Below are 9670 nucleotides of genomic sequence, written 5' to 3'. Positions count from 1 at the left end.
TGTGTTTTTTTATATATATATATATATATATATATATATATATATATATATATATATATATATATATATATATATATGTGTGTGTGTATATATAATTTTAGCTATGGCTTCCAGATAAACAACCTAGGTACACCATTTTTTTTCAGCACAAATAAAACATTTCTGAAATCTTTTTCTCCTTACACTTGTGAATAACAATTTGGATTAATAACGTTTTAACTAAACCGTGAATAATAATGCTTTACTGAACTGAACTGAACTTTTACTTGAGAAGATGAGCAGGTCCATGTTTCTCAGTGTGTTCAGGGAGAAGTATCTACAGGGCTTGGTCTGCTGGCTGGATCTGGATGAGTCGGTGATGCCGGTTATGGGGGCTTTCCTGTCAGGTCTTGGCTTTGAGGGCTCAGACACCTTCCTCTCCACCCTACAGGCCGAACCACTGCTGGCTGCCGGGGCTACCCCCATCATACAGGTCTGATGCAGTGATAGTAAACTGTAATGCACCCTGTGGGAAACTGGATTGTTGCAACAACAAATATAAATGTGGCAAAGAGCAAATGGGCTATTGTACTGTAAACGTTTTGGTTTGTTTTTAATAACAGTAATTCTATTGTATTGTATTCATTTTGGATCAGTATTTCTACAAACACACCCATAACCAGCTTTAACACTGTATTACAGGATCTGGTGTCTTTTTCTGTCAAAGATGGTAAGAGTCCTTTGATGAATTAATGACTACTTTATGTTGGTGTAAATTCATATAAACCTGTTACTTTATAACTTTCATTATCTGTCATGTGCTCAGGCCAGTATGATGCCAGAGCAAGGGTTCTCATCCGTCATGTCAGCTGTCTGCTGCGAGTCCTTCCACAGCAGTTGGAGGAGTTTGAGGAAACACTGGGAGAGAGGCTGAGGGAAGGAGGAGTGGAGAGCGAGTAAGTTATTGTTGGATAATAGAATGGATGGATGATAGATGAATCTGTCTTTGACTCTACTAATAATATGACATTTTATTTCGTTTGAACGAGGTGTCAAAAAAACTTAAACCGTAGTTATTTAAATTCTAAATGTAAAGTCTTTTCTTTTTTGCCAAATCTTATGTGTGTCAGACTGTTTAAACAACGCAAACACTGTGCGTGGCAATCACACATATATCCATAATGATGGCATAAAGATAGTTGTGCGGCTTAAACAATCAACCTATTGTTTTCAAGATGTCACCTTAATGCACCAGAAGAGTTATTTGACATTGTTATTTTTTAGAGCCAATGAAAATTTCATTGTCTGACTCTGCTTCCATTAGAGAGGAGTCTTCCCGGCGGCTGAGGAGAGAAAGAGGGCGAAAATTACGACGCTACCTCCTGATTGGACTAGCCACCGTGGGTGGAGGAACTGTGATCGGTGATTATGGACATTTGAAACATCTAATATCTTATGTGGAGCTAATAATTAAATCACTATCGAGTGTAAAGACTAACAAAATAATGCGTGATGATTGCATCTTGCATCAAGTGACTACACACTTTGTGATAGTTGTAGTTTTCCTTTCTGTAAACTTAACTCTTCTGTTAATGCTTCATCTTACAGCTATAAGCGCTGACCTGCTTTTTTCTGTACTGACAGCACTCTGTGCCTTTGCCAGGTGTGACAGGTGGGCTTGCAGCACCCTTGGTGGCAGCAGGGGCCAGTGCTGTGCTGGGGGCTGGAGGGGCTGCTGCTCTGGGCTCAGCCACCGGCATTGCAATTATGGCCTCCCTGTTTGGAGCAGCAGGAGCTGGATTGACTGGTAAGATCATTTGAGGACACATGATTGTGTGCTCAAAGAAGCTATCATATTTTGAATTTTGGCTGAAATTGATAAATACACATGTTTTTGTTTTGTGTCTATAGCATTTCTCTTCTACTTGATTTTTGTTCTTTATTTCAATTCAATTTTATTTATATAGTGCCAATCACAACAGTTATCTCAGAGCGCTTTTCATAAAAAAGCAGGTCTAGACCGTACTCTGTGAGGTTATTTACAGAAACCCAAACAGTTCCCATCAAGAGCAGCACTAGGCGACAGAAAAGGAAAAACTTCCTTTTAAGAGGCAGAACCCTCGAGCAGAACCATGGCTCAGGGTGGGCGGCCATCTGCCTCCCCCGGTATTTCATTTTCATACGTTGTCTCTCCAGGCTACAAGATGAAAAAGTGTGTTGGGGCAATAGAGGAATTTGAATTCCTGCCACTGAGATCGGGGAAACATCTTCACCTCACCATTGCAGTGACAGGTTGGCTCTGCAGTGGTAAATACAGTAAGTATGGCTTCTACTGTCTCACTACAACCACTTACAGTTTCCACAGATTATGTGTGGGCAATAAGGTCAATTCTCTGTCATCGTATTAATTATTTTATATTGCAGTCTATATATCTCATGATATAGCACAGTTTCTGTAAAATAAATAGAACATTTTCATGGATAATAACCAGATAGGACTGTCTGTTTTTTCTGTTTAATATTTTGCATTCAGAGGTGTTAAATAGCACGGTATGAAAACAACTGAAAGTAACCGTACAACTACGCTGGACATGTGCAATGTGTGTAAAAAAAATCAGAGCAAATAGTGAGGAATTGAATTGATAGAAAAGGAAACACATTGTAAGCAATGAACAGTGTTAAAGTGAGAGTTGGTAAGGACTTGAATGAGCTTAAGTGTATAGAGAAGGGGCTGACGTGTCATTTAAGTGTCTTGGTTGGAATATGGTTAAACCCAAAGTTGACTAAGCAGTCTAAGCGCTATAATCACTGTCACTGTCGTGTATTAGAGTTGTGTGTGCATGTGTGTGTTTGAGATCAGTGCTCCTGTAGCTGCTGTTACCTTTTGGGCTTTTAGTTTGAAAATCCATCCTTCTCCAGTGCCAAGCAGCTAGCCCAGGTTAACATCTGGTGGCTTTTAATATGAAATTCTGTGCTGAGAAACTACATCACATTCAGAAAGTATGGAAGATATAATATCTTCAGTGAGCTGAACATTTTGCAGTTGGGCAACAGCAATCCCACAAATTAAGAAAAGCATTTGATTACCTAAAATTATGTGGTAATACTGAGCAAGTTCTACCCATAATGTTCTAAACTATACCAGTTGAGTGTCCACCTGAGATTATGCAAGTAAACCACTTAGGTTTTGCTTTTACATAAAATAATGCAGCTCTCTTCCCCCACTAAAAATACACAGTAACAAGCTTAGTACCCCCTTCACATTCAGTACACAAAAAACACTTTACAACCAAGTGCTGCCTAGCCGTTTCCTTACATAAAAACAAACTACTGAACTACTGTCTTCCAGGTTCGTTCCAGGCCCCGTGGTGCAGCCTGGGCGAGTGTGGGGAACAGTACTGCCTGGTGTGGGAGTCACGTTTCCTCAGGGATCTGGGCTCGGCAATGGCCTCTCTGTTGGATGGGCTAGTCAGCATGGTGGCCCAGGAAGCACTCAAGTACACGGTGCTCTCAGGTAGGAGGATGGTCATGCAGGAAGCATATTCAGTGGATCTGTATTTGGAGTGTTTGTGCTTGTAATAAAATATTTTTTGTTCTTAACTTCACCCTTGGGATATGTGACGTGAGAAGTTAACTCAATGCTATGGTTGCGTTTATTGCAGGTTTATTTCTGTTAAACAATTCTAACTACGTTATTTAGCTACTTTTCTTAGTTTGACCCATACTTGGTACTGCATTGATGTCTTTTACACCATCACACTGTCTAGGGATCGTGGCGGCTCTGACTTGGCCTGCGTATCTGCTGGCAGCAGCCAGCGTCATTGACAATCCCTGGTGTGTTTGTCTAAACCGCTCAGCTGAGGTGGGGAAACACCTGGCACAGGTTTTGAGAAGCAGACAGCAGGTATCGTTCTACCTCTTACCTCTGTTAAGATCCACTGTAGTGTACTACAATATTTTGTCAGCTGTTGCTCTAGAAGGTTTAGGGTTACTTGTATATGTTGTGTACACATATTAACTACATTAGTTCAACTCCAACCGTAATGTTTCTGTTCTTTGTTCCTTTGATTGTACTCCTAGGACATTACAACAAAACCTTAAATGAAATACTATATTTATTAACCTTAAATATTGCATTATGCTCAGAGACAATCATTTGCCTATGATCATGAAACGCTAGGAGGATGAAAGTAACGAATTGTGCATCTCTTCTTTTTCTTTTTGTATGTGAAGGGGAAGCGGCCTGTCAGTCTCATAGGTTTCAGCCTTGGGGCCAGAGTTATCTACTACTGTCTACAGGAGCTTGCCAATGACAAAGGTGACATGAACACCTTTCTGTGGATGATTGCATTTCCTTGCACTGACTGTCTATCTATAAAAATGTTCAACTCAATATGATTTTTAAAATGTTCTATGTGAGACATTCCTGGGGTGAAGTCATGACTTTTAAAAAGCTACACTTATCCTTGCCTTTTCTACGAAGTCACCTTATAAGTAGAGTACAATTATTATGAAGACCTCTCTAAATAATAAGCATTTATACGTGGTTATATATTGTAGGTTGACCATTTTAATCGGCAGATATATCGTATCGGCGTATATGTTTTTTCCGAAATGCACCAACGTGAAAACTTTTTACAGAACATATAATGATGAAATGCAAAAATGAGCAGAAAATGATGCTCGGGGGTGATGTAGAAATTGTGTCATCACATAGTTTATCCAGCAGAGCATGCTCCGACTCCATTGTTTACAATACTCTCAGTCAGCACTGTCTGCAGTACATATAGCAGAGTGCATCACAGCTAGCAACTAGTTTGTGAAATATATACTGGAAAGTTGAAACAGTTAATGACCCCATCATTTTCCCTTTTCAATACAAGTAATATTAACCCTGTCCCTGCCAACCACCTTGTCATTTGTGCTTATCTCATCTGTTTGCTGTTAGCCAGCTATAGTTTGTCTGTACAGTCAGTAATGTAGCAGATTGAAAGGGAAGCATCAGAACATCTCTTCCCATTCATTCTGCAGCTCAGCGTACAGTGGTGCGGTTAACGCTACGTTGGTACTTAGTTAATGAGACAAAATGCTGGAAAGTAAAAAAGCGTTTCTGATTCAGTCCATTGAAATAATGGTTCAGAATTGGAAAGCTGAAGCGTGAATCTCATAGAGAATACGTGGTTTAGTGGAGAGCAGTGGGGGAATGTGACAAAGTACATTTACTCAAGTACTGTACTTTAGTACAATTTAGAGGTACTTTACTGTGGAGTGTTTCCATGGTATTTTCTGCTACTTGATATTTCTACTCCACCACATTTCAGAGGGAAATATTTTATGTTTATTATTTCACAGCTCTAATCACTAGTTACTTTTCAGATCAATATTTTATACATACAGTATATGATCAGTTAAAGTGAACTTTTATTTCTATATCTTAAAAATGCCCAGTTTTAGTAAATTATTTAAGTTATTTGTTTACGAAAGCTGCATTTGCATAGTGATATCGGTGCAAAATTAATGCACAATCCACATAGAAAATGCACTATGTCTGTCGCCATATCGTAAATCTGTGACTGATTATCTTCTGTTGTTATCTGTGATTAAGCTAATTTAGCTTCTTTTTCCCTCTTTTTTAAAAACGATGTTTTGACAAATGAGTTGAGTACTGTATTGTTGTGATTCTTTAGGTAGTGAAGGGGTAGTGGAGGATGTAGTCCTCTTGGGGGCCCCTGTGGATGGTTCTGAAAAGGCCTGGGAGAGGATGACCAGAGTAGTGGCTGGAAAAATAGTGAATGGCTACTGCAGGTAATCCAACAGAGCGCTGTCTTTCTGTATGCATGGAGTATAATGTTTACATGTTTATAGTAAATGCTTCTGATTCCTTAAAGCATGCTTCGTAAATAGTCATTTTATATTTGGGTCCAATGTTTTGGATGCAGTGGATTCAGAAACTACTGTCTTGACAGCATGAATAGATGACTTTATCTGTCTGTGTTTAACTGTCCACCTATCAGAGGGGACTGGCTCCTGGGGTTCTTGTACCGAAGTTCAGCTGCACAACTGTCTGTTGCTGGGCTACAGCCAATCAACGTCCAGGATCGGCGTATAATCAATGTGGATCTTTCCTCTGTGGTGAGTCAGAGCTTGTGTTTATATTTAGCCCACTAAAGTTTCCTTAATGAATAGTTTTTCAAGTGCATATGAGCCAAAGATTATTCAATATTTCAAGGTTTGCCTTCAAGGTAACATTTCAAGAAAAGACACACTTTTTAAGAAATAAAAATGTCACATTTGTTGTTAGATCAGAGCCTGTGAAATAATATAAGACGTCGTTGACTAACGTAAACTACATTATCTGCAGCTATGCCTTTTAAGTTTTTAGGTTTTGGAAACAGGCTGTGGTTCACAACTGAAATAATCTTTGTTAAATCATCAGTTTATTATTGAGTGGCAAAATTACTATTTGCACATTTTACCAACGCCTGGTAGTGAGGCTTTAATAGCAGGCACCAGTAAAAACATACCATAGTTTTTACCATAGTCACCATAGTTGCATAAAACTATTCTGTTTGTTATAATTTAATTAGAAAATTGAGACCCATTACTATTATTGACTGCATACTGTGTCCCTTAATAAGTATTAATCTTTTTTGGGCGACCTTGGAGCAGTGGAACAAGCTGTAAACACAATTTGACATATGACCTTGTTTTTATGGCAAAAATGTTTCAGTAATTAAAGTAAGTCATTTTAGTAATTAACACAAAAACTATTTCTAATAACTATAAATAAAATGTTATCAGATATAATCTTGTGATGCAACATTATTAAATGCATATTTTAATTAGCATTTTAAGAGACAGTTGTATTGTTAAAATAAAATTAAAAGATGAGAAAAAAGTAAGGCCCCTGCTGGTCTGTTTTCAGTTCACAGCAATGCCTTTCTGCCACCCTGTAAATCAACAGGATTCCACAAGAAACATAACACATAGTTATCTTTGTAAGTTGTAAAGCATCACATTTAATTCAACTGAATATTTAAAAAAGAAAGTAAAAAGATACTTGACATGATTGAAGCACTATACACTATATATTAAGCCATGTGAGGAATAAGAAACCTTTCTATACAAAAAAATATGAAACAAACAGATTTGTACAAAGTGATGATGTTTTCTGTAAAAAAGTGAAATTATACACTGTAATTTACAAAGGAATATGTATCCTTTTTTAGTCAGAGACAGTAAAACCATGTGTCTGCTTCCCAGGTAAAAGGTCATTTGGACTACATGCGTCAGATGGACACCATCTTGGTAGCAGTAGGATTTCCCACCAAAGAAGTCCCAGGAGCCTTCTTTGCTCTTCCTCAGCCTGTAAAAACAGTCACTGAAGGAGATGTGGACATCCCAGGCCAACCCCCCAACGAGCAACATGTGACTGAGACACAAAATCAAGCCGAGGAGGCTGAGACTTGTACAGAAGAAAGTAAAGACGCAAAAGAGGCGGCAGAGACAGACGATATGGGTGACGGTTGGGATATCCCTGATATTTCAGACCTGCTGGAATCATTAAATGATACAGAATCCGACAGTCAAGTAGTAGTCGGGAACAATTTACCGCTTACTTCTGAGGAGAATGCCACTGATGACCACACAGCGTCTGCTTTTGCTGTGTGTGACGGTATAGAGGAGGCTGACCCTGAGAGCGAACACGTATCATGGAGCTGGGATGATACACCCTGGACTACAGAGCACACACAAAGGCAGCCAGACTTGTAAAGAGCATGTGACAGGACCAGCTGCTTCCCTGTAAAATCTCATCTTCTCAAGTTTTTTTTCAGCATCAGAGCTTTCTTAATTAATTCCATTCTCAACACACTGACATGCCAAAGACAGCTAAATAGTCAATGCACACATATGGCAGCCTGAAGTGAAAACCCCTGAATTAACTGCTTTGTTTAACTCCTAAATGGGATTTTTAGACTAATTTATTAATAACAATTTAGAACTTTGTAAATAAAGTAGATGTTTTACTACCTGTAAATAGTGTCATCATTTATTTTCTTGTGCTTCATTTTCATCAGTTGGCGTGGTTGCTATGGATATTATCACAGTAATTTGATTTCCATATGGCCAGAGAGCAATTCAGTGAATGTGTCTTCTTCAAGGCCCTTCTATTCTCTATTAAGTCTGGCATCGGGCCAAATTTATTTCTAGCCGTAACATGGCAGACCAGAGCATAGTCAAATTATTTCAAATCCTGGTGTACTTGCATGCACGTTTAGCTCAGTTTTTACTCCCTGTATAAGGACACTTTTGGACATAACTCACGATAAAGCATGTGCTGCAGTGTGTGTGCGTCCTAGCGTTTGATCCGCATTCATAAACCTATGGATGCTTATTTTCATTTCCCTGAGGAAGTTCAGGGGAATCCAATCACAGGTTTACTGACGGCTTTTTCAGAGGTGTGTCAAGTAAGCCAGAGACTCTTTCGAATGTCCTTCAGAACTTTTCAACGTAAAAGCTCTCAGTAAACTCAACATGAAGCATTGCCGCAAAAAACATTCTCGTGCTATTATTTTGGAGGCACAATCACTTAAGAGGAAGTGATTATGTGAGTAACTGTTGCTGTAATGACTGAGATCTGTTTCAGCACCAGCCGCTTTTTTTGTATCTCACATATCAAAGCAATCTGTCCACGGGCCAGATATTATTGCTGGTGCCGACCACTGCTTTATTATACCCATACCAGTGTGAAGCACTGCTCACTATAGAGTTTAGTTACATTGTATACTGGCACTGACAATTACAGGTAGTCTTAACCCAAAAATGTTTTGTCAGTTTCTTCAACCATATTTGCACTGTACTGACTGGGATGTTTTCAGGACTGCCACCAACAGTCTGGATGAGTTTACAGAGGCTGTAACATCGTACATCAGTTTCTGTGTAGACAGCTGTGCACCATCATGCACCAGGGTGAGTTAACATATTATAACCATTAAGATAACAGTGACAAACCCTGCCTCACAGCTAAGGCTGGAAAATGTGTAAGGAGATTTAAAGAGTCAAGGCGGTGCGAGATTGCTAAACTCAGACTACACCAGTTCTCTGCTTGATCACCAACTGTAAACCGAAATCACTCCACTCCACGACTCGCCTGGCCAACGAGTTGAACCAGTTTTACTGTCGCTTTGAAAGACAATGGGACAGACCTGACACCACCCTGGTCACCCCACCGATCGACCACAGTCCACCATCTCACCTTCCCCCTCCTCCACCTCCTCCCCCTCTCTCACTATCCTGCAGATGTCAACAGACTGTTCAGGTGGCAGATACCCTGCAAAGCAGCTGGGCCGAACTCTGTCTCCCCCTCCACCCCAGAAGCACTGTGCTGATCAGCTGTCTTCAGTGTCACAGGCATCTTTAACACCTCACTGGAGACATACCATGTGCCAGCCTGCTTCAAAGCAGAGCCAACAGATCTGTAGACGATGCAGTAAACATGGCCCTTCACTTCATCCTCCAGCACCTGGACAGTGGAGATGATCATGGATTTTAGAAAGAGCCCCGCCCCACCCACCCCATCATACTGGGCGACTCCACAGTCGACACTGTGGGGTCATTCCACTTCCTGGCCACCATCATGGACCTCAAATGGGAGCTGAACATCTCCTCCCTCATCAAAAAAGCCCATCAG

At 39.9% G+C, this 9670-nt stretch overlaps 1 protein-coding gene across 1 annotated transcript; it reads left to right on the top strand.

The window, feature by feature from the left end:
- The first annotated feature begins 259 nt into the window (after positions 1 to 259).
- tmco4 (transmembrane and coiled-coil domains 4) lies at positions 260 to 8017 on the top strand. Its single transcript, XM_046057432.1, has 12 exons — positions 260 to 472; positions 682 to 709; positions 806 to 935; positions 1304 to 1401; positions 1643 to 1786; positions 2176 to 2295; positions 3329 to 3493; positions 3747 to 3883; positions 4213 to 4297; positions 5667 to 5784; positions 5994 to 6111; positions 7243 to 8017. Exons 1-12 carry the CDS (start codon positions 275 to 277, stop codon positions 7750 to 7752), a joined length of 1851 nt encoding a protein of 616 aa, XP_045913388.1. The 5' UTR covers positions 260 to 274; the 3' UTR covers positions 7753 to 8017.
- The last annotated feature ends 1653 nt before the right edge of the window (positions 8018 to 9670 follow it).

The sequence above is a fragment of the Micropterus dolomieu genome, linkage group LG08, assembly GCF_021292245.1.
Source record: "Micropterus dolomieu isolate WLL.071019.BEF.003 ecotype Adirondacks linkage group LG08, ASM2129224v1, whole genome shotgun sequence".
NCBI classification, from domain to species: domain Eukaryota; kingdom Metazoa; phylum Chordata; class Actinopteri; order Centrarchiformes; family Centrarchidae; genus Micropterus; species Micropterus dolomieu.
Note: the sequence above shows the minus strand (reverse complement) of the source record. Positions and strands in the feature narration are given on the sequence as shown.

Coding starts and splice junctions, on each gene's coding strand:
- tmco4 (XM_046057432.1), top strand. CDS start 275: ATGAGCAGGTCCATGTTTCTCAGTGTGTTCAGGGAGAAGTATCTACAG. Junction 710..805: donor GTCTTTTTCTGTCAAAGATG/GTAAGAGTCCTT, acceptor TCATGTGCTCAG/GCCAGTATGATGCCAGAGCA. Junction 1,787..2,175: donor AGCAGGAGCTGGATTGACTG/GTAAGATCATTT, acceptor TTGTCTCTCCAG/GCTACAAGATGAAAAAGTGT.